At 37.6% G+C, this 26,332-nt stretch overlaps 1 protein-coding gene across 8 annotated transcripts in view; it reads left to right on the top strand.

Annotated features, from left to right (window-relative positions):
* The window catches only part of myo16 (myosin XVI), a 269,807-nt gene that overhangs the window by 19,933 nt on the left and 223,542 nt on the right, over positions 1-26,332 (top strand). For 4 of the 8 annotated variants that reach the window (XM_055214650.2, XM_055214648.2, XM_055214656.2 and 1 more), the window contains exon 1: positions 12,202-12,696. The exons of 1 other annotated variant lie outside the window; for it this stretch is intronic. In XM_055214650.2, the coding sequence (XP_055070625.2) occupies positions 12,660-12,696 (37 nt within the window). In that variant the 5' untranslated portion in view covers positions 12,202-12,659. 3 more of the 8 variants (XM_055214651.2, XM_055214654.2, XM_055214653.2) reach the window with 3 other exon arrangements.

The following is a 26,332-nucleotide window of genomic DNA, read 5'->3' as shown; positions in this document are numbered from 1 at the left end:
AGATCTATGAAATCTCTGAAAGACATGAAAATACCTAGTAGAGACTTTTTTCTCTATTTTAAATATTTTCTTCTGTCCCCAAATGCCCCATTTGTCATGCTCTGTCTTTGCCGGTACTATATTCAGCTTTGGTGACAGAACAAAGATATCTGATTGATTTCCTGTCTGCTGGTGTAATAAAGCAAACCGTAATTGTTGATCATACAGTAAGACATCACTCACTTCTACAACTCTAATGCAGCAGACCTCTCTTTGCTGGACAGATGAGGTCACAATTTCCTTCTTTGTCCCAGGGCAGAGCTCAGGGCTTTTATTTGTAAATAGCCAATAGTTTTCTGGTTTACACCGTGGGGCAATCTTTCTATCTCTCTGATGAATCCAATATGGAAGTGATTTAAACTGCAATTCATCGACTGGCCACTAGAGGCTGACTCCAAAAGGGAGTCAATTCCCATAGACCCCATGTTAAAATGTCCAACTTTACAGTAGAAAATAATATGTTTACAGCCTGGTACAAAAAATTGTTTTGGTCTATATAGCTAATTTTGCCCTTCATGACAACAGTAAGCGGGGTGAATTTTTGTGTAACTTATCCATTTAAATTATAAAGTTCTGCATAATTAAGGGCGTGGCCACTTGAGTGACGGATAAACAGACACTGCTTTCAATACCATCAAGCTAAGCAGGCATGGTTTCAGCAACCATCCACCTCAGCTTCACCCACTTCCCACCTCTTTACTCATTTTCGGATATCCGTGAGTGATGCAAGGCCAAGATGGCGAAGGCAGGCACCGTCTGCTATTTTCTTTAAAACGATCTTCAGAAACCTATGGGTGACGTCACCGACACTAAGTCCATCTTTTTTTAGGGTCTATGGTTTACACCTATGATTTACTACTTGTCATTGCTGGTCAGTAGCAGCTGGTACACGAAGGGTACAGTGTGACTCTAGAAGGCATTTAATTGGAAAAAATTTTAGATACTCTTGTGGGTACAGGATGAGTCATTAAATGTTTAGTCCATTTTTGCAGAAGTAAAAGTCTATCTCAATTTTAGTATGTCTGGCAAAATTCTTTCAATGAGAGTATACTAATATACTAATATACTGTAACAGACATGAACTAAAAACAACAGAGCTACAGATTTGATCCATCATTACTGTCTTTCGATCTAAGTGACCTTTAACATGACTCGGATAAGGGCTTCAGCTTACAGGTCAATGCAAGTGGCACGTGCCACTATAACTTCCACATGAAGTATTGCAAATAGCTTGAAAGAGGGTGCTTTTATAAGGTTACCAAGAAATAAAAAAGCAGAAAGTGCAGACAAACATCCACTTCGTTTTAATTTTAACGTTTCCCCTACCACGTCTGTGATTTTATGTACCAATTCGGACGGGACTAAAATTCTCAGGCTATTCTAGGAGTGGGAGGGTCTGATTTGTGCGTTTTAATAAATGATGGTAAGAATAGTTGACGATACCCATTGAATTCCATTGTATTTGTTTTTTCCTACTATAAATGTCAAGGGTTACAATCAGATTTGTGCTTTATTTCATTTAACCATCATTTATTAAAATATATTTTTTGTGTGTGTTCATCAAAATAAAAAAGGGGAAAGTAAATGATGACAGAATTTTTATTTTTGGGTGAACTATCCTTTAACTGTACGATATTTGGTTTGCTTTTAAAAAAACTTTTCACTGAATGGAATAAACATGGAATGTCTGAATTAATAGGATTCAGGAAGTACAATATACACGCATTAGTAAGACCTTACGATAGATCACGTTGGCCAAAATACAGAGGACCTCTGAGTTCGGGGGAAAAGCAGTAGGTAAATTGCTCTGGAATTTTTATGAAGGCCATGAGAGAAAAACACAGACATGCTCGAATCAGAGGAGATTAAAAACACAGAGGACATCTAAGAAGCATTACTTTCTCCTGTCCGAATATGGCTTTTGTATAAAGTGCAAAATGTTTGAAAATTTTATTATTCAGCAGTTACTCTTTCATAGCTCAGGAAACTTGATGAAGTTCTTATTTATTTTATTTAGGTATATCAACCTTATTCTGTTTCTTGTAAAATTACCTGGGAGAAATAGAAATTCATGAGTTCGCATTAACATGAATTTGCATTAACATCAGTGTTGTTTTTGGCAGCCCTTTTATTTTTAGTCTTAGTCTTTTGGACGAAATGCGTTTTAGATTTAGTTACATTTTAGTCACTTATAAACTTGATAGTTTTAGTCAAGTTTTAGTCGATGAAAACGCAAAAAGGTTTTAGTCAAGTTTAAGTCAATTTTAGTAAAAAAGTAGTTCTTAACAAATTAATTTAGGTTAAAAAGTGTGGTGTATTTAATACTATTAAAATGTGTATTAAGGTTGTCCCTGAGAGCTTGCCGTTGTTTTAGTTGGTGTGCCTTCTGCGCATGTCATAACAAAATAGTTCAGGTGCCGCTTGAGGTTGGTGGTATTCTTCCCACCTAGTTGTGGCCACATTTACCGTCGTCTCCCAATATGCATTCCATTTTTCTTTCTGATAAATTATACTGAAATCATCTCGTTGTTTTTGTTTATTGGCGTCACCGCCACGGTCCTTCAAACTTGCCGCAGGTGTGTTGTTGATGTCGTGTGAAGTCTGGTGCGTGTGCACGGCATGGCGGCAGCCGGGTGGTGGGCATACCCAAAACAAGGATAGGAAGCGCCAGCATTGCTGATACATTGTAAAAAAAATCCATAGAAAATACAATGTTATTGCAGCTGGGTTGCCGGTAATTTACCGTAGATTTAAATTTATGTTATTTACTGGCAAGAGTTTGTTCAAAGTTAAATAAATGTTAAATAACCTTTTTCTGTTTTTTAAATCAGATTTTGTTTCCCAGAATGTTTTGCTTGATGACGGTTTTTTAGTTTTACTCTGTAAAGACAAAGACTTGTAAATGTTTAATGTTCATTTAACTTTGAACAAAATGTTGCCAGTAAAAAACAATCCAGCTGCAATTTCTATGGATTTTTTTTACAGTGTACTTTTTAGCTAAAAACAGACAGATTTCATGCAAAATAGGCAGAAATGACATGCACTATGAACGTTAGATTTATAATCATTTTCGTTCCGTCTCGTCTTGTCAACGAAAAAACAAAAGCGTCTCGTCATGTTTTCGTCACCTTAGAGCCATTTTTAGCTAGTCATCGTCGGGTTATCATCTTAAAAAAAGGTGCGTCAACGAAATCATTTCGGTATCGTCATCGTTGACGAAAACAACACTGATTAATATGTAATCAAAAATGATAAGAAAGCTTATTTGGCGTGCCGTCAAAGGGGAGCGCTCCGAACACGCATATTAGCCCGAAACCAGAGTACTCCCCCTCTTTAACTGGGATAGATACCAGCTTACTGTACGTTCACACCGCCGCTGGCGAGACTGTCAAAAAACACTTTGGCTGCCCTGCCAACGATGCTATACAAAAAGAATAGTGGACGCTCTCACGCTCAAATGCATTCTCTGGAATCCTCTCAAGCGGAGGACTTCTATTGTTTTCCGCCTCCGATTGGATGCCGCAGAACCGCGTCATAGTTCATTACCATAAAGTTGAGCTAATTTAAACTCTCCTTGATGCTCACACTGTCCAATACACAGTCCTCGCTTGAGCTCGCCGTCGGCTGTCATTGAAAATAAATGACTTACGCTCTTGCCAGTGGCGGTGTGAACGCACAGTAAGAGTGGGGCAATGGGGTGGAGGAGGGATGCTGCAAAACTGTCATTGGACAGAGGTGAGGGACTGCTATTATTAGAGACCTCTTCACGCTGATTGGACGTATTACATGGCCATGTTTGGTTAAATAAACATCAGGAAAATACAAACAAGATAACTGTTGAAATACTTTAAAAGTATGGATCTTCAAACCAAGATTGTATAGCTGAGATCAATTTTAAAACTACATTCTACATTAAGACATCCTACATAATTAAACAAATCTGTGAAAATATAACCTTGATATATTGACTGAGTAAGGTCCTGTCAAACATTGAAATCCATGTGAAATCAATGATTAAACTCAAACTTTGATGCTCCTAATCTTATAATTAGATTTTGAGGCTTTACTCGGACAAGGTCACATACAGTATGTGTTGTATCTGTTGCAAACAGATATTGTATACATCCTGCAAATTGTGCGGGAATGAAAGGTCAGTGGCAAACATGGTCAAACATTGCTGCCACTTCGCTCTACAGACTTCAATGCCAGTCACGTGAAATGACCTTCATTATTTGCAAGTGGGTCGATTTAGAAAAGGAATAGAACAGCTATTATGTTCAAGGTCATTTCCATTCACACATCGTTATATAAACCTAATGCATGGTTAGCTCATCCTGAATGTGTTCTTACAGAATCAATTTAGAAGTTATTTAGTTGTAATTATTCAGACTGGTAATATAAGTAGCATTAAAAGTGATAGAGACTGTACTCTTCCAGACAGTAATAAGGAGCCTGGAAGGTGGTTCTCTTATCTTTTACAGACTTGAACGTCTCCATGATTAATATGAAGAGGTACAGGGTCTGTATGAAGATGTGGACCCCCAAGGTCAGACTAGAGACGAATAGAGTGCACTATAATGAAGGGGGGCAGTCCCATTAACTATTCATTACTGGAGACCATCGAATGAAATTGGGGGAGCTTAACTCGAGCACCCAGACTTGGTTACAGCGGGGTGTGTTGGTGTATTTGTGTTTGACAGTAAAAACTGGCCTAATCAACAAGGTGGCATGGGGTCACAGTCATAGTGTGCCAATAAAGCAGTTCATTTGTGTGCGTGTGTGTTTGATGTATGAGATAATGAGAGTCGACTCTGCATGGTGATTGTCGAGGGTCTTTATTAGTCGCTATTTCTATTGCTGTGCCTGAGGGGTTATACTCCTTAAAGGGACAGTTCACCCGAAAATGAAAATTTCAGTTTGTTTATTTAACCATCATGTCATTTCAACCTTGTATATTTTTTTAACAACACAAATAAGTAGTTTTCATTTATGTGAATATGCAGCCCAGTCACGCGAAATGCTGGTACCTATAGTAACGTAATTTTTTTGTTCTTTTTCGTGAAACTGTTCTTTTTCGTGAAACTGTCACAAATATCTGCGTTTTTCGTGAACGTATCACAATTTTTTTATGTGTCATTGTCACATCTTGGTTACTCAACTGTTTTGTCCTTTTTTCTTACGATTGTCGCTTCGGTTTAGGGTTAGATTTACATAAAATTACATCCTTACCCAAACCCAACTCTAACCCTAGTCTCGCGTAGCCAGACCTTCAATACTGAAGGTCTGGTGTTTTTCATTGCTTTTTCTGGACAAAGCCCACCCACAAGCTGTTTGACCGACATGTCAAACAACCAATCACAGTTTGTTTCGTCTAGCATCACGTTTCGGACTCCCCACAATAACGAGCCGGCTTGCAATCGAATAGCATCTAAATAAACAACATTACTCACCATAAAACAACATTGTGCACTTCATCAACAGCCACACCAATGAGACGCTTGCGCTAAACGTCTGTTTGAAGCATATCTCTCCACTTTTTAACACATACAAGCAATTCAGGAGAACCAAACTTTTTGACTCTACCAACTGCCTCAAGCAAAACTCTTGGACGTCTTTTAGAGAGTCTATGCCGCATATCTTAGCATATTTTTGAGAATCCACACTGTAAAAAATACTTAACTTAAATTTTCAAGGCAACTTGCTGCACAGGTTTTTTGAGTTTACTCAACTCTTGGATGATATAGTTCACCTAACTCAATTTACTGAGTAATGTCAACTTACACCAAAAAGTTGAACCAACTTAAACTGATTAGATAATAAGCAAATTTCTATGTTTATTCAACTAGTGACTAAATTGGGTAAAGAGTAATTTAGTACATACAAATTTAACTAATCTACATGTTTTGGACTGTACACAGAAAGGTCTCATAAACAAAGTCTTTGTCTGACTTAAACCAGAGACGTTTTTGCTGTGAGGCAACAAAGATGCGCACTAACTCATTGTGCTGCCCTCTACACTGAACACACACTTCTCAATCATGGTAACAATGAACAAACATAATTCTTTAAAAATTACTCTAAATACAACATATAACTAACATTTACAACATAACAACATAAATAAATCCAGCAAACATTAAAACAGTCATCTTTTTTAGTAAATATTAACCAAAGAAGTGAACATGTAGCAATGCATGCTGGGAACCATTCCGACCATTTTTTTTAATTGCTTGTTCAGATTACTCAGTTTGGCAAGTTGGGTGAACGAATTGGACAAAAACTTATACAAACTTATACAAGTCCAGTCAACAAAATAATATTTGTTAGCTGAATGATTATGCTCTTTTCATTCAGTGAACACAAAATAATCAATTGACGCCCTTCAACAAAGAAATCTTTGTTGAATGAACATTTTTAAAGTTGGATTTTTTACAGTGCAATGTTTAGCTGATCATGATAACTGGTCATTATTATCCACGTGAACACGACTGATTCTCTTCCTCAATGGAATGTCAGAGCTTTGTTTTCCAGGGACCGAAACTAATCGCGACACTCGCGTCTCATGGAAATGACTTCAACATTCTCACAGGGTTTCCAGAAAAGTGTACTGTTTAGCCAACAGTCTGTGGGCGTGACGTCTGAGACTGAGGTTATTTTCGTAAACGAAAACTGAAACTAAGACTAAAACTATCAGCTAAAAAACATTTTCGTTAACTGAAATAAAATTAAAAATTCATAATAAATGAAAAACTAAAACTAAACGAAACGAGCAACAGTTATTGAAAAACTAACTGAAATAAAATAATAATTATCAAAAATAAGTAGGCCTATTCGTTTTCATAATTAATAAGCTCTCATCCCGTGGCGGAAAATCTGAACAGGCTTTATAATATACCCCTTAATCGCCTACGTCACTGTGACGTCACCTCTCTAGCTGGAGGCAAAACACTCATAGCAGGCGCACTAAAAGTTTGAGGTTTTGACTTTAAAATGTCGTCGTCTTGTGTTTTTGGATGCCAAAACAGAAGTAACCGCACTTTTCGTTCAAAACTAAAGTTTTACCGGATCCCGGCACAGACATTCCTTCACAGAAATAAAGAAGACAATTGTGGTTGAATGGACGGAGACGATCGCAATAATGCTCGTGTTTGCAGTACTTCATATCAGGTAAAATAATCTATGCATATGTATTGGTGTGTTGGTCTTATCTAGTACAAATCAGAAAGTTTCTGTTTTATATGTGATGATAAGTCAACCGTCAGTGCACTAGCTAGCTTAAATGTTAAACAAACATGCAGCGATAGATGTGTGTGCCATCCTTTGAATGATCTCTTAAAATAAACCCCATTGCTAATCATAGTTAGCCCAGCGATAGGTTACATTAGACAATAAGCCTTGACAAAATTCCACAAACCAGCCGAAAATACTTCATATGTACGTTAGGAAATATCCAAAACCTGGTTAAAATGTTTCCAATGGGAACAAGATACAAGAACTAACTGTTACAGAGTAAATTTACAAAAATAGCTGTCACGCAGAGTCAGTAACTTTACATATTTGGACAGTTCCGAACCTTCTTCTGCATGTATGTTTAATAAATCCCTAAAACGTCCTGGCTTAAGCTTGTCAGCATTGCGTCCGCGCCTCTTTTTGCCTCTAACTAATCCCCGCCCACCCGGAGACGTTGCAATGTTTACAAACTTTTAAAGTGTAACTAAACCCCTGGTCAGAGCCTGACTCCACCCACTGGCAATATTTGAAAAATGCAAGAAAAGTGGGCAGATCCCAACGGAGATAAAGGGGACGAACTAGGCTTGTACCAAGTGTGTGGCGAGATCGTAACAAGGGCGTGGTGAGCTTGAACCTGCTTACGTCACAAGTTATTTTTTGGACCCAACATCCAATAGGAAAATTCACCTGCAGTAGCCACCGTTCAACCTGAAGAGGGCAGCACTCAGACGTTTTTACACCATATATTGTAGTATTGAAACACTTTATATCCAAATGTAAAAAAAATTACTAAAATCAACAAACAGCACTAATAAAGCATCATTCTTACAGATCATTAACTAAAAAAAGTTGGTTTAGGGTTTAGTTACTCTTTAAGGAGTCTTTACTTGTAGATGGCGCTTTATGGTTAGCTGAGGCTGACAGCAACCTCAGTTAACTAATAAATATGTCAGACAGTCTAGCTGCTGTTAGCTGCTAAACTATAATTACTAAAACTATAACTGAAACTAAATAAAATAAAAACTAAATAGAAATGTGTTTGCAAAATAAAAACTAAACTAAAACTAAAAAAACCATTCATGAAACTAACTAAAACTAAACTTAAATTTAAAGCAAAATTGAAAACGATACTAAAATAAAAACTAATTTAAAAAAGCAAAACTATAATAACCTTGGACTGCTCTAACCCTAACGCCAGGCGACAATGGTTTAAAAATCAGAAAATATAAAAAATAAATCAGAATTTTTTTTATAATCCAATAATTAAAATTACATCCTAACGCAAACAACAAATCTGAAAACCCAAAACCGAAGCGAAAATGGATTAAAAATAGGACAAAACACTTGAGTAACCAATACGTGACAATGATAACAGAAATTCGTGATACGATCACGAAAAAATTTGTTACAATATCATGAAAATAACATAAAAAATTACATGACTATAGGTACATAGTTTCGTGAGACTAGGTAGGAATATGGATGATGACCAGGTGCTGTCAAAACTTGCAAAGGGTTCGTCAGGGCATACTCACATTGTAATTAACTGTACAAAACTGTAACCAAGTGCAATTTTCCCCCATCCAGATGCTTACCTCATTATAATGTGATTGTTTTGAAGAAAACTGGAAGATATGCATGCTCTCTTATCATAGTGAGCACAATGGTGTTCATTGTTATTATAAATGTGTGGTTTTTACGTGTATTTGATTTCATGTGGCACTGCGCATACCGATTTGCATGACAATAAAGTAAAACAAGAGCAATTTGATGGCTCCTAATATGCTTTGAAGTCTCTCTTGGGGTGGAAAAGCAGTCTCATAATTGACGTCAAGCTTTCAGATTAGTGCCCTGGCACCCGGTAAGCACTCAAAACATTGCACCGCCAAACTAAACTTAATCTTAGAGACCATCTCTGCTTAGGGGTACCCCACCGGTGTAAAGTACAGAGCGATCACACGCCAAACGAACTAAACTTTGAGGGTTAAACATATGTATGGTAGCTACGCAGGTTATGATAACTAAATTCAGTGAAAATCTTGATTGACAGCTGTGGTTACTATTCAAATCGTAAATTAATTCGCGTGAACTTCTTTAAACAGGTGAGCTCATTTTTTGGGTAAATCATTCCTTCTGTTGTGTTTCACTGATTGCTTTTGAATGTGAACACGACCCACATGCTAAGTGTGAATTGGTGGGGGAGGAGGCGTGTACTACACCTTACGGAGTGGAAGGGTGGGACACGCTGGCTGATATGAGAAGGGTTACACTCCCGTGCAAGAAAACAGTGTCAAGGAATGGCTAAATGAGGAGCACGCTGGCCAGCGTTACCATGGCAACGGGAAGCTGATGAATGAATGACATCACAACGACTGGGAGGTGAGAGAGTGTGAAATTGATTTGGTGGAGCAGAGCGGAGGCGTACACGGGCAGACACGTTTTTCTCCATCTCCGTATACCTTGCCGTTTTCCGCCTCTGTTCACCTTCTCCCTTCTCCAGTGGATGAGATTCCGGTAGGACATTTTCTTCACAGCTCGCTCCGGTGTCTGATCTTCATGTTTACTTGTTTGTTGGAACTCTGTTGCATTTTTTTCTTTCTTGGCAACATGAATGTAGAAGAGTGAAGGTTGCACGAGGAATAAAGGGTGAGTGAGTGCAAAGCATGCAAGAATGCAGAGATATGTGTGTGTTAACTGAGCTCGAGGACTGTTTTGAAGTCTAAGTGGTTCTGATCTAAATATACCAGGTGTAAAGTGAAGGCTGGGATGAGATCACTGTTAGGACTTGCTAACAGAAACGCTATTGATCTGTGCCGATGCCGCGTATGTCACCAATTACGCAAAAGTCATGGATATTAATGGACATTTCTTATTATTGTTTATTATATTATAACTTGCATTTGCAGCACTTCAGGTCAGTGAATGCGAGTGCTGCGTTTTAGTTTGCTTGTAAAGTAGGTGTATCCGAGCGTGTAAACACCATGTGCGCATACAAGCCACCATTTTCCTAAACGTTTATCAGCATACAATCGGAGAGGTTTGTCAATGTCAAGTGGAGCTACGGCAGGTGGGCGTGTTAGGCGTGTTGTGTACCGCTTACCCTTCTCCTTAACGCATTACTGAATCGCAGAAAAACACTCGCACCGCTATAATGTGATGCTGAGAATTCAACGGGCACCCGCTTGTGATTGATGACTTGCTCCGACCATTGTGACCAAAGCAGAAGCGTATCAGCAGGGGTGAAAGGTCACGGCTAAACCAATCAACATGCCTAATCTGTAGTAGGCTACTAAAGTAAACTTGTGTTGTGTGACCAACGTGTGGGATTCAAGTAACTCACGACGATTGAGATCTGAGCCACGTGGTCTGGGTGTGACCACTTAAAAAGAGCATTCAAAGATGTTTCAGATTAATAAACTTGCACTTTGATTGGCTACATATTGTGATATAAGACTAGGAGCATCAACGTTTGATTTCAGGCATTAATTATACAAAGGTTATGTTTTCACAGAATGTACTTTACATTATGTCAAAAACAGTAAACCTCTTTACAGACAGGATCAACTTCTTATTGCAATGAAAGCCACTATTGATATTTACTTTGGTCACTGTCACTATGGTTACAAGTGCTAGTCATAGCTATTATAAAAATAGCCTTGACTTTGGTCATTTGCTCATACAGACAGCATTGGAGCCACTTGTATGTGCTGTTGCACGTGCAGGGCAATTTGCAAGTCACACCTGTCAGTAAATAAAGTCATCAATGGCAAAAACTGTGTGAACTTTGTCATTGAAGTTTGTGTAGGGGTCTGCTTGCATTCACAGCACTATACACGCGCAGAACAAATCTCTGTGAACGGATTGTTATTGTGTTTGTTGTTGCATTGAATTGAATGCTTTGAATGGCTCGATCAACAATTTACAAAGACATTCGCTCTGCCTGCGTACTGTGACCGAGGCTATGTTTGCGCAAACGTACACGTATTATCCCTCATCATGTCAGAGTTTGGCAAATGTGCCGCTGTATTGTTCATTAGTGCGTTTTCACTTTAGCTGTTTAATTATTCATGCTGTTCATTATGCATGTGGGTTCATTTAGCAGCTTCATTTGAATCTTTATATGTAGCGACTCTAAAGACAGTGAAGCGGGGATTATCCAGCCTGTTTTAGATTTTTAAACCCTATTTTGAAAATAGCTGAATGATAACTGTATCTTTGCAGGGGAAACAAAGCATGCTGTAGTTATTATTTTCTTTGTTGACCTTTTCATGTCAGGTTGTTGTATATTAGAGCGTTGTAAAGGCTTACGGCTTTGTTGTGCATGGCATAAATGTGTCGACTACAGTAAGTTGTGAGAGTGACCTTAACATGAGAACCAATCTTCTGTCAGGATATGCTTTGTAAATGTGGTAACACTGCCACCCTCAGTCTGTGAGAGGAAGTGCAATGTCACTTCATGTTGCCCAGGGTTTTTTATTCATAACAAACTTTGCACAAGCATGCATTGTGGTAATAAAACAATATCTTGAAATGTCTGTGCCATTACAGCTGATGTGTTTTGGAGCATAAGCAATAAACATGTTGACTAAATTGCCAAAGAAAGATGCAGTATAGGTTTCCTATAGATCTATATAGTGCAACTACACACATTATTGCATTATATATTGCAGTCTGGCACATTCCTGCAGCTCAGTTGGTAGCTGGGGCATCGTGTTAGCAGCGCATGAGGTCGTGGGTTTGAAGGGAACACAAATACTGATTTGGATGAACGCATCTGCCAAATTTGTCAATGTCAAATTTCATGTCCCTTTAAGCATTTGGCTTACATACTCAGGCTTTACATTACAACACTGTGCACAAGCTGCTGTACTAATAGAGGCTGTTGCTTAGCGACGTGATGATTTTGTTTACACCATCACATAGGAGTGAGCGAACGAATCAATGTGTGTGTGTTTGGATCAACTGGTGTGCAATGGGAAGATATTTACTCCACAAGGGGAAATAATCCTGAGTTCGTCCATATTTCCTTTGCTTGGATGAAAAATAAAGCACTGTATTTGAGTATCTGGGAGATTCTCTAGCTTTAAGCTGTCTGGCATGAGTCCTAGCATTAGGCATTTAAAATCTCATCTGCACAGGATCAGACTCCTCCCCTACAGTCTTTTTTAGGTCCAGTTTTCCGTTAGGGTCTGTTGTCAAACAGCTGTGGCTTAAGGGACAGGTGGAAGTTTGAGAATTTTGAATGAGTTCAGTGGGAGCAGCTGTCAAACCGGCTTCATAGCATAACCGGCATTGTCTTAGCCGTGTTGAAAGGACCCTAAGCAAGGGACAGAAAGAAAAGAAGAGAGAAAGACCAGAAGAAAAGACTGAGGGAGGCTGGGACACCCGGTATGATGCTCTCAGAACGGCTGACAGATGATGGAGAGGGTAAGCCGAGGACACTGGATTGTGTATTTTCTTTCTTCCTTTGAGGACAAGAAAATGTATTATTATGGTGATTAAAAATGTGGAGGCCACACAAAACTCTTTTAAAACACAGTAGAAAAATAAGAGCAAATGTGACCCTGGACCAAGTTGCACAGGTATATTTGTAGCAATTAAGGGTGTCACGGTTTCGATTTTAAAACAACATTGATCGAAATTCAATCACAACCTCGAACTTAGAATTAAAAAATGGAATCGTCGATGCTGCCGTGCCCCCATGTCATGTCAGGTCGGCTTGCCAGGCTTTTGTAGTGTAAATGCACATGTGGTTAAATGTGTTCGAACAGCCACAGGAGACCGCCGCCTTTACTTACAACACAAGCAGCCGACTCAATAATCGACATAATATTAGTTTGCGTCCATATAAACTCCTCATTACTCCCAATCGTGTTTAAATGACAAGGTGCAAAGTACTGACAGGAATGTTCATCTGACAGGAAGTTTCGTTTTATCAGGTATGTGCGTGTACCATATTATTCCACTGGCAGCACAACTAGGTCAGTACAAGCTCAGATTTTTTTTATTAAAGTCTAGTCTAAAAATGGAATAGCATTTTTTTGTGCTTTCAAAAAAAGTAAAAACCGAGAATTGAATCGAATCGTGACATTAGAATCGAAAATGTAACCGTACCGAGGATTTGGAAAATCGTGACACCCCTAGTGGCAATAGGCGAATTTTCTTTTATGCCAAACATCATTTGATATTCAGTAAAAACGTCACTTTCACATTCGCTTTGGAGCCCTCTATCGGCCAAAACCGCACTAAAGAAGTTTCCCCTAGTTTGCTTTATGGCAAGTTACAATCCAATCAGAGCCAGCTTCGCTGCAGTAGGCAAAATTATTTACGACAGTGGTAATGGACAACTCCGCTTCCAACCTGTAGGGGGAGCAAAGTGCAAAAACTCTTTAGTGTTGTTTTTAAAGGTGATTTTCTCAAAATTTAGATTTTTTTTGGCACCCTTAGGGCTCAGTCACACCAAAAGCGTTTATGGCAGTTGCAGGCGCCTTTTTTGAATGATATTCTATGGGCAGGGCGCGTTTACGCGCTGTTTATGCGCGCCGAGCGCCTTGCGGTTTTCTGCCGCCTGCCGCGCACGTGTTTTTGAAGGAGCGCTGAGAGCGGAGAAGCGCCTGACGTCATTCGCGTCTTCCATTGTCCAATCGAATGAGGGGAGAGGTGGGCCTTACGTTGTGGTGAGTGAAGTTTACAGTTGCTTTGAAGAACCGGACTCCACTCGCTCACTCTCTCCTGCGTGTTTGTGCACCTCTCACCCTCAAACAAGGTCAGAGCAAGGGTCCTCTTTTTAAAGTTTCTGCTAATATGACAGTTAACAGCAAAAGAGCGCTCACGCTTCAATATTTGATTGACAAGACAGCTGCCTCGGTTGTTGCTTAGCAATATTAAAAGCCGCGTCACACTGCTCTTTTTTAATAAAAGGCAGTGCGTCGCGCCTTGCGTTTGCAAGTGTTTAAAGCGCTTTTGGTGTGACTGGCCCCTTAAGCCACCTTTCCACTGTACAAAGCATTTGGACACGACTGTTGGAGTTCGCCTCTTAGTGGCAGTCATAATAAAGTTTCCGTTTCATCATAACATGGAAGAGAAGCTCATTCCTGCGCAAGAGGCTTCATTCTAATATTCACCATAGTGGAATAAATAAATTAATGCAAATAGATGAAACAAAAAACAGCTATGCATTAATGACAAAGACTGACAATATTTTTTGGAGAGAACAAATGAAGATTAAAATAATAACATATAAATATTAAATTGATAAAGTTATTGAAAATTTTATTTATTTTTAAATGGATTCAAATGTTACTGATAAAGTTACACAAAAAGTATAATAATTTTCATTCGCACAGTGTTTTGATTGTAATACAATGAAATACATAACTTCCGGTTTGCATATCGGATGCGGTGTAGTTGCAAAAGTTAATTTTTTTAGCGGATTTAACGCTCAAAATGGATCCGAAATTGCGCATCCACAGATGGTCGTCACCTCAATCAGCCCGTTTGTGACCCTCCATAGGAAATGAATGACTTGTCGTATGTTATGTACAGGTGAAAGGCGGCTTCACATTACAGATTGTCAAATAGTTGTTTCTCGGCCCAATATTTTCCTATCCTAAGAATCCATAACGTATTTATTCAGCGCAATAAAATCTAAATTCAAAAAGTACCTTATGACAGGTTTTGTGGTCCAGGGTCACAATTATCCGCAAACTGCAAACTTTCCAACTGTTTCCTCTCGGTTAATGCAAATGAGTGTGACGAAGAATGAAAATTCTAAATGAGCCAATGCAAAAATAAAATATTGAGTTTCAGGTATTGTGTCCTGTATATTTACCCTGATTGGGTTTGATGTACATATAGTTCTATAAATTATCCAAAGTTTGCAATAGAATAAAAAAACACATGACAGTAATAAGGTTTATGGGTGTATTTAGTGTGTGGTGCTGGTGTTTCCCTGAAGGTAGCTCAGTATAAAAGAGCGAGTGAGTAATGGTGCCATGGCAGTCTTTCTGCTCACGCATCAGCACTGCTAGTTCATGTGCATATTTCTTTCAAATGGAGCAGAACAGACGTGGAGAACATTAAAGGAGCAATGCCAAATTTACTGCAATGGCTGAACATCAATTTCTACCGAATATAAGCATTGTTTTAACATTGGCTGGTCAATAGCGCTTTTTGGGTCGTTCCTGTTGGGCAGTACCTTTTAAAGCCTGTGACATATAGAATGTTCATTTTTATTTAAATACATTCAAGAATATGCTCTGGTCAAACTAAACAGAGAGCTATTAAATAGGCCTACAACTTTTATAGGCATTTCTGCATATGATTGCTAAGTAGATTTATAACCTTAGGGGCCCTATTGTAATGATACAAGTACATGGTCTGAAGGGCATGGCACAGGTGAAAGGATGTGTCCAAATTTACTTTCCCTAATGTAACGACAGAAACACGGTCAGGATGCCAGGCGCATGGTCCAAAAGTGTTGGACCTATTCTTTTAACTCTTTCCCTGCCACTGAGTTTCATCTTTTCAATTAAGAGAAAACAGTTCCCTGCCAATGACGCTTTCCTGATGAGTTTTTACGGTAATCTGCTATTATCCACTAGATGGCCCTCTTACCTAATTTATAAAAAACTGAATCAAAAACGAATTTAATTAATTTTAAACTCTGTGTATGTTTTCATTTAATCTCCCATTCCCATTCCTTTTTAAAGCTCCCGTTCTGTCTGTGATTTTGAAGCTTTGATTGTGTTTATAGTGGGCAATATAACATGTGTTCATGTTTCACGTGTAAAAAAACACGGTATTTTTCACACAATTTACTTATCTGTATAGCGATGTTTTCACTGTCCTCAAAACAGGCTGAGGTCTTCCTTGTTATGTGAAGTCCCTCCTTCAGAGATACGTAATGAGTTCTGATTGTGTAGTTTGTTTTTAGTGTGCTGTGATTCGATAGCAGAGGTGTAAAGAGTACCTGAAAGCCACACTTGAGTAAAAGTACAGATACCTTACCGTAAAAATTACTCCACTACAAGTTACAAGTGACCAATTTAAATACGACTTGAGTAAAAGTATTAAAGTAACCCAATTTAAAAGTACATTTTTACTCGTACTGAATGTTGGCTCAAAGATGCACTAGTCCTCAACACAAAGAGACATTGGTCCCGTACACACTGCATATTAATTCGGTCGTCACTTCACCTTTTAATGCTTAATCCTGTTCTGTACACACACAGTTCAGTAATTTACGGGACTCACAACCGCATTCTACAACCGAATTAACTCCCGCAAAATGCAGGTAGTGACAACCGAATTTACAAACACTCTGCACAGTGTGTACATAACCAAAGTAACTCAGTGAAAACCAAGGAAATTTATTTATGATGTTTTACTTCCTAATATAGAAAACAAATCAAACAAAATTTTACCTGGCAGAACAAACACAGATTAAACATTGTCATCGTTTTTTGACTAAAATTTAATTAAGTTTTAGTCATATTTTTGTCATCTGTGGCTGGTTGCATAAAACTTTAAGACTAGCTTTAAAAGTTAGTCATGAAATTTTTTCTTCAAGACTGATCATAACTGTTTTAAGTATGTTACATAGAAAGGTAGATTGGTCTAATTTAAATCCAAATAATAAGACTGATTAGCCCTAACTAATTGCTAGTTAGTAAGAATCATACTTAAGACGCAGTCTTAACGTCACGGCTATGTTTATGCAACCGGCCACTGAATTGATTTAGTTTTAGTCTAATTTTATTCAACTAAATGCCATGAGATTTTAGTCTAGAAATCTACATTTAATTTAATTTAATTCCATTTAATTTTAATCTAGTGTCATTGTGTACTTGAATGTGCCATGCTGACAAATATATAGCCTAACTTTGTGATATAAACATGGTAACACTTTACAATAAGGTTCATTAGTAAACATTAGTTAGCTACATTAGTTAACATAAACTAATAATGAACTGCACTAATACAGCATTTATTAATCTTTGTTAATGTTAATTTCAACAATTACTAATACTTTATTAAAACATTGTTAACATTAGTTAATGGACTCTGAACTAACATGAACAAACAATTCAAGCTTAAATTTTTATTAACTAACATTAACAAAGATGAATAAATACTGTAACAAATGTATTGCTCATGGTTTGTTCAAGTTGGTTAATACATGAACTGATGTTAACTAATGAACCTTGTTGTAAAGTGTTACCAAATATTCTTATAGGCATATCCTAAAAAAGTTATAATCTTAATATTTCAATAATTCCAGTATTAGAGTCCAGTAGGTTGTTACAGTTAATATACAGTAACAGAAATATGATAAATGCATATTAAAAACGTGAAGTTGTTCATTTGAAAAATTAACTGAAAACACATGTAGTAGACGTAACACCACTATCTCACATTAAGTGCACTACATTTTTTCAGTCATGCATCCCTCTTTACAGTAAATACATACAGCATACTTGATTAAATGTGAGGACATTGAAATTGTACACTTATTATCAATCTTATAACGTACTTAAGTTACTCAGGCAATCAGTACAGGACATCGCTGGTTTATTTAGGCTTATATAGTAAGTTATATCAAGTAATGTAGCTGATAAACATCAGTATAAAACATTTGGGCTTGCCTTTGAGTTGCGGGATAACCCTCCTGCGATCGCGCTTCATTTTTCCTTTGATTGTAGCATCACAAGTTTAACAAAGGGTCCCGTGACAGAATCAAATGTGATATGCATCCATATGTTTACTCTTTATCTCTTCTCTCAGACCAGACGCGAACTTTTCTCTACAGTTTATGACATACCCAGCACGCAGATGTCCCGCTACGGTGGCTCAACGCAAGCCATTCAGCGTTTGACATCAAAGTACCGCGAGACCAGACTTCTCCATATGCATTTGATTCGCTCTCGATGATTTCATACGATTGCCCTGCGTAGCGCCACATGAAGTCCCTCAGTTTTGTGTGTGCGTGTAACCTCGCGACCACAGATTCTATCCGTCATCACCCTCTGACACTTTCGTTTCGTTTTTATTCGTTGACAAATTAACAATGTAGCGAGTAACGGTAAGTGTTATTTCAAATGTAGTGGAGCAAAGAGTACAAATACCCAATCAAAAATGTAATTGAGTAGAGAGTAAAAGTTGCTTATATTTTTGATACTCAGTACAAGTACAAAGTAGCCCAAAAAATACTTAAGTACAGTAACGAAGTACATTTACTTAAGTACTTTACACCTCTGTTCGATAGCAGCTTAGCTTAGCAGAGCCGTTTGAGCCAAAGCTGGTGACTGACGTATTTGTGTGGGCGGAGTTTAGTCAACAAACTGTTTTACTGATGTCATTAAAGCAGGAAATAGAGGGCTGTAGTCCAAACCGGCCGTTCCTTGTAGGCTTTTAAAGAGGAATTCTATTAAAGAAAATATATCGCCTGGCAGTGAACTTTGAGCTTTATCATTTTACAGGTATTATTTATTCTATTATAGCAACATTACACACTAACTAGGGTTTAAAAAATGGTATTAGGAAGAACGTGACCTTTAAAGCTAGCGCTTGCACCAGATTAACTATTTACATGGGGGAATTTGCAAGAGCAAAGACTGAACGCTTCTGGAGATTAAACTTACTAACAGTATATCAAATTAAACAACCTTAAAAATACTGTACACAAAAGTAAAAGGCAGCATACACTGAATAATAATATAACAAAACATAATACTAAAACAGTGACAAGAACCTTTAATTATGCAAATGCTTTTATATAACAAAGCTTTTAATGCTTATTTTAAAAATATCCAGCCATTACAGACGTGCAATGAATCTTGGGATAGCCAAGGACATATTTTGAGGCCGCAAATTTGAATTGGGACACAGCTTACATTTTCATTCTGTAGTTTGTCATGTTGTGCTAAATTATTTATTCCTGTTTTGTCAGGATTGCCCCATCTGTCTTCAGAACAGTTGAACAGAGCTATAGATGTTTAAAGAAGGCTGAATCAAACTTTTGTATTTTGGGTGCAGTAACAGAGAGAGAAAGAGAGTCTGGCATGTGTAAGTGTTCATTAAACATTCAAAGGCAGCTCTAACAGCACACTCTCCATTATTGCTACTATCACTACATGAAATACAGCATCTTCTTAATTGGTACCAAAGATCATCCTCATTAAATGTGGTTCTTGAAAAGTTTTTGTTTTCACTTTGTATATAAGCGTGAAAATGTGTCTTAGCTTGTTAACAGAGGCTAAATATTTACAGTAAGTTATTAAGTGAAAATGACCCCATCCATATTGTAATGGGCTGTTGAATGTTCAGCTGGAGGATAAAACTAAAGGATTAAAATATTTAATGCAGCTCATGCCTGATTCTGAGATTATGATAGAGATAAAGTTACTGTGAATGGGTGCATCAGAGTTTAGAGATGTGCATGTGCATATTTGGATTAAACCTGATGAAAATCTGTTCTTTGGGGTTATAATTCCTGTGTCTAAAGTAATGTCATATACCGCTTTAATCATGCTATCAGGAACACAAGGCACTTTAACACATATAGCCTTCCCAGGAAGCAATGGCCCGTCATTTTACCATACAGGTTAACTAGACATGTAGTAACCCACTTCTAGACAAAATAACCTTGAATTTGGTTACATGTTGTTTTGCCAAAATAACTTGTATGAAACTCTATCATGTAAGGAAAGTCAGCAGTGACTATAAGGTGTTTGGTTTCATTTATTTATGAATTTTTGAGCAATGGTTAGATTTTCACTGACAGTCCAAATTTTGCCTTGTTTTAGTCGAGATGTCTGGCTGTGTTTGGATGCCTATTAGATGTCTTTTAAACTAGTTTGCTTTAATGTTTAACCAGGAAGTTTGTTTGGAAACTCTTTTATTTTGTACAATATGGCATGAAGTCGCACTTTCCTGGTCAGATTTGGGAGTGTTAAATGTATTCTGCCCTACTAGGGTGGCCATTCGTGTCAGTTTCGCCGGACATGTCCCGAACATGTTTTCTGGTGCGTTCTCCGGAAGTCGCGTTGGTCGACCGCATACGTCATCAAGGTTTAATATTTCGGGTTCAATTTCAGAAAAGCAACCGTTACATTTCAATGTAAAAATGAAACTACAATGATTGTATGTCTTAAATAAATCTTAATTTTCTAATGTATTTTAACTGAAATGTGAGAACCTCGATGCGGTCGAGCAACGCGACTTCCGGAGAACGCACCCGAAAACATGCTCGGGACGTGTCCGGCGGAACTGGCACGAATGGCCACCCTATGCCCTACAAAGCCAATTGCGCAGTAACTACGCATTTGGTCAAAATTGAGTTAGGGGTTGAAATGGGCGTTGTGAGATCTGTTGTTCAATTTAGTTCAATTTTGTCCCATTTCAGAAAAAACCTGTGTGCCAAAATTGCAGTAACATGTTTGACTGGCTGGTGTAAAAAACTTTAAGGGCATTTTTCTCGGTTTCAGTGTTTGCGTAGTTACTGCACTTTGGCTTTGTAGGGCAGTATACATTTAACACTCCCAATTCTGACCAGGAACACACAAAGTGCGACTTTATGCCATATTGTACAAAATAAAAGAGTTTCCAAACAAACTTCCTGGTTAAAGCAGACTAGTGGGGTCAACATTAGCAATATTAAATAAAATTGCAATTTTTCACCAATCATAATTTTTTAAATCAAAAACTAAGGTCAGATCAATGAAGCCTACGATTAACCAGTTCAAAATATATCACGATATATCCCATATACATACACAATATCAGTATTCAGTATTCATGCAAACATAGTCTATTATGTCTTAAGTGAATGTTTGGTTAACTGTTCGGGAAAATATCTGATGTGTAACATTATATTAGATTCTTGCATTAAGTACTGTCCATCTCAATGTCAATCAAACAGTAAAAGAAAGAAAACATATATTGTTCTACATATATAGTTGAACATATATTTTTCTTGTATCAAGTGTGAAACTAGATGCTGAAATGCTAAAGTGTTGTTGTTTCAATTCTCCAGAGTGCTTGATGTGAGAGATATCTCTCTACATTGACAAACCCTGGAGAACATTGCTCATCCTCAGTACCGCATAAATATAGTGAGCATGTGAACAGTATACCAATATTGATGTGATAGAGAGAAAAGTGGAAAAGAGGTTGGCAAGTAATTTTAGTATCTATTCAAGCATAAAGTGGTTGAAAATTCTCACTCTGTCTCTATCTTTCATTATTTCATCTCTCTCACCTTCTGTATTCAATGCAGGCCTCTATTAACTCTCAGGCTTTGTGTGGCGACATCATCACATTTCCCAAAATGGGCATTGAACCAGCCAAGCTCATTTAAAGGAATCAGCCTTTAATCCAATAAGAGTGCCTGAGCTCTAATCATTAAAGTAGGTCAGAGACAAAAGTCATGGTTCACATCAGCACAAACTGAGTAACACTTTTCCTTATTGCGCAGATAATTTGTTTCCTACTCTGGAATGGGTGGAGGATTACGTAAATAGATGGATTTTAAAATCTTTCATGTCTGATGAACTGACTCCCAGACAGGAAAATCAAAGAGAAATTTTCACAAAGCTTGTGATGTATTTTCGTCGATTAATTAAAATTTGTACATTTTCCAAGCCAAGTTCCAAAGTAAATTATTTGTATCCCTGCATGACGCCATCAGGCATATTCAAGGTTAAGGTATATATATATATATATATATATATATATATATATATATATATATATATATATATATATATATATATATATATATATATATATATATTTAATGATTATTTTCTTAAAAAGTACAAGAGCAATGTTCACAAGAGATGACTGGCAGGTGATTGATGGATTTATACAGTAGTGATTTCAATTAATTTTAAGATTTGCACTTGAAACGGTTTATTTTTCACGAACAATTACGTTTTAGGCGATTTTCATTTGCCAGTCTACTGACTAGGAAAATTAACCCTTAAATTATGCTGATAGGAATCAGCACTTAAATTTGCGAAGAAGTAATATTAAGCAGTGTAAATACAACACAGGGCCTGAATAATTAATGCCATGTTGAGATTGCATCACATGTTTAATTCATTTGTTAAACCCTGGCCCTTCCTAAGGCGTCTGCCCTCCCTAGGCCATGGATACTGCTTTAATTGAAAGTGCTGGTTCAATATGGCTGAACTGATTCATTAGTATTTGAGAGATTCTTGTCACATGCTGTTTTAATTAGTGAGAAATCTTCCTCAGTGTCTTCACAACAGCTTTTATGGCAGTGGTGTGTGGATATAAAAGCCAGCGATGAGAAGGTAAGATAAACATGCTATTATTAATGGACACTATGAAAATACAATTCGACTTTGACAAGTTATTTAGAGCAGAACGAATCTCCATGGACTTTTGTGTGTTCATGTTAGCACAAAAAACCCAAGCCAATGGATGATACAGATGATATATCTCTGAATGCTTCGGCGACAGCGTGTATTTCAATATTTTTACAGAACTGTGCATACATATTGTATTTTACGCTCTGTCTGTAATAAATGCGATTCAGTCATTTTGGACTTTGATTTTCCACAGTTTCTAAATTTTCACATGCACAATCTAGCGCTCATGCACAGTCAAAGTAAACTTCATTGACTATGAGCTGGTATGGATGCGTTTAATGCATACAGACTACGACTGCTTTGTGTTGCAAGTTTGTAAAACTGCAGGCAGGTATGCAAACAACACACAGAGGTCAACACCCTGGTGATAATGAAATTTGTGCTGCATATACTGTGTATAAGATGTTCTTTATAATTTTTTGTTAAATTACAGTGGAAAAAGTGTAATTTTCATTATTTGAGATTTGAGCCAAAACGCATGAATGTCTGATCCATGTAAATCTATTCACATATACATTACAATAAAAATTTACCCAACTAGATTTCTTGAACTGTGCGCTGCATTTTAAATGTACTACACTAGCTGTGTTCCATTAAAGATTTGCGCAAAACTTTAGCGCTATTTTCTAAATGTCGACAAAAACTATTGCGAAATGATGACGTTTCCATTAACCGACGTCATGCGACTAAAACGTAATTTTGTTTTGCAAAAATTTGAAAAACCATGGTGAAGGGTGTATTCAACCTCATAAGGTACCACGCAGACCAGCATTTATATGACATAAAATTCAGCGAGAGAGGGTGCTTCTCAATTCTTATTTGTGCATCCTCATTTTCTTTCCTCGCTTCCTTTTCATCGTGGAGGAGACGAGCATTAGGCATATCCTCATTACTCACTCTCTGTATAAAATTAATTCTCTATTATCATATCAGTAGGGGTGTAACAATATATCGATATGGAATCGATACATCGATTTTATTTCTAATGATCCGATGCATCAGTGCCAAACATAAAAAATCGATTTGAGGTACCTTTATTTTGACACTCTCCACATCCTCATTCCTTGACGTAGCTTCCATCTACGTATTTCAGCCAAAGCGCACATTTTTGTTTAGTTTCATCTGCTAGTGTCAGCAAGTGAATGCGAAGTAGCAACAAAAGTGGTTGTAGCAGCGAAAACAGAGCGAAATAGACAGAAGATGAGCGTGTGTTTAGCACTGCAGGTGATATTGTCCATGCAAACACAGTGTCCTATCTTGATCAATTTGATTAGAAAAAATCTCTCAAAAGAGACCATTGCAGCACTTGTTTGACTCTTAAATTTGATGTTGTGTGACAGATCAAATGCTTAAGTTTAACAGCTTTATTTTTTTATTTATTTTTCAATTTAATTACATATTTTTTCTAAAACTACCTCAGTTATTGTCACTATTGCACATTTTGCCACAAAATACTGAAAGATTTCGACTGTTACCTCCATAAGTTTGATTTTATGTGACATTTTGACCATCATTATTAATTTTTCTTTAGAAAATCAATATTGTATCGAATCGGAATTAACTGTCCGATTTACACCCCTAATAGGCTTTATGCCCACCTGCACTACTTCCTGAACTTCAGCCAGCTCCTTGTTTCCTGTCTGCCATTATTGGACAAACTGATTAATCCAGGTGTGCCTAACCTCAATAGTCACAAACAAACTGATTAATCCAGGTGTGCCTGACCTCAGTAGTCACAACAACAATAATCAGACACACCTGGATTAATCAGTTTGTCCAATAATGGCAGACAGGAAACAAGGTGCTGGCTGAAGTTCAGGAAGTAGTGCAGCTGGGCATAAAGCCTATTATCAGTACTTAAAAAATAAAAATAAAAATAAAGTTAAATACATACCTAAGTTCATATTACTACATTAAAAATAAAGATATTCTTAAAAGTGCCGTAAAAAAGTGTGTCTATACCACTAATCATTTATATAGATTGGTCCATGAATATTAAAAATACTATCTGAAACAAATCTACATTTACAATAATTTAATGATTAATACCAACATTTAAGCTTGGTTAAAGATGTGACGATGTGAAGGGGGAGGAGATTTATACGTGCGCCAGGTTTAGTTGTTAAAACACTTCCGCGTCGCTCATGACTCCTCAGGAAGCCTCCTAACTCCTTGTTCTTCATCTCATCCCGGTGCAATTAAAGAATTGAGATATCCTAAAAGATGGCACCGCTTGATCAGTATGTAAGAGCGAGGAAACGAGAAACGCAGTCTTCAGAGCAGTCAACACTTGAATCTCTCTCGCTGTATTTTGATGTCATGCGCTTGTCGGTTCTTGTGATGCCACATGAAGTCAGATACATCTCTTCTGTCTTGTCCTCTAACCAAACATACCATGCCGTATTTAAAGAATGTTCACGTGACTTTTACGCACATCAGGTGACCTGTAAATGCAGTTTTGCGATATATTATATATAAAACACCTCACCCAAGTGTAAAACCCTTTTTGAGTTGTATGGGAGTTTTTGCCGTGTTTCCATTGGCCGCATTTTTAGTTCGCAACTTGAAGGGTAATGGAAATGCAGCTACTGTCAGAAATTATTGCCAAGTTGTCACTGGGGCAGTAACCTTCAAAAAGGTCCTACTAAAGTATATACCATTTAGGTACAGATACATTTGGTACTAATACATACCTTTAAGGTACTTATATGCACTCTTTAGGTGCGGGGTACCGTCACAGTGACAGGCAGGGACCATTTTTTTTTGACAGTGCACTTCGGGTGTCTCCAACCCTGCTCCTGATGAGCTACCATCCTGCAGATTTTGGAGCTGGGTTAGAACTGAAGTCTGCAGGACGGTAGCTCATCAGGAGCAGGGTTGGAGACACATGGTGTAGTTAAACTAAAACTAATTTTAGTTTTAGCTTTTGACTGCTGAAATAAATGCATATGAACCTCATATTCCACGAAACTTGGCTGCGCTCTTTAAGGTCATAAGTTGTGATGGCATGTCCTTAATTTTCATGATTAATCTGTAGTTTATTAAGGCAGTGGCCACTTTACCCAGTGACAAGTCAGCAAAAGATCTAGAAGACTGACAGCTGTTTTGACAGCTTAATACATATGATGACACTCATCAGGAAGTATAGGATCATTTCTCTACACGCATTCTTTCTCTCTCTTCTTCTTCTACTTTTCTTGCCGGCTTGACATTTACCTCAAATGACACTCTTCTCTACGATCCTTTATTGCTCTGACAGAGGACACTGGTCTTGCTCCCTCTGCTTGGCTTTGTCTTGTCTCCAGCTTGAAGGTCTGGCATTTCTCGTAGTGCACCGAGAGAGGGAAACATCACATCTTATTTATCTGGCTCTGACTCACTGGCATACAGTAGAGAGTACTCCTCTGTGACCTTTGACCAAGGTTTCAAGTGCACTGACTGTCAGAGACATGGCCGACTTGCTCATCTTTCTTTACTCGTCCGTATTTATTTAATATGTGTGTCAGAGTATAAGATGGGCATTATGAATATGTGAGTGTTTAAGCGTGGATGTAACTCTCACTCCTTCCATCCTTTTATCGTTCAATGGTTTGTAACTGGAGGGTATATCCTGGGCTGGGTGAAGGGTCTTTTGTCCCCTCGAGTGATGTATAATCTTTTCTGCT

This window comes from Misgurnus anguillicaudatus, chromosome 17 (genome assembly GCF_027580225.2).
Source record: "Misgurnus anguillicaudatus chromosome 17, ASM2758022v2, whole genome shotgun sequence".
NCBI lineage: Eukaryota > Metazoa > Chordata > Actinopteri > Cypriniformes > Cobitidae > Misgurnus > Misgurnus anguillicaudatus.
The sequence above is the reverse complement of the archived record's forward strand: the minus strand, read 5'-3'. Positions and strand labels throughout refer to the sequence as shown.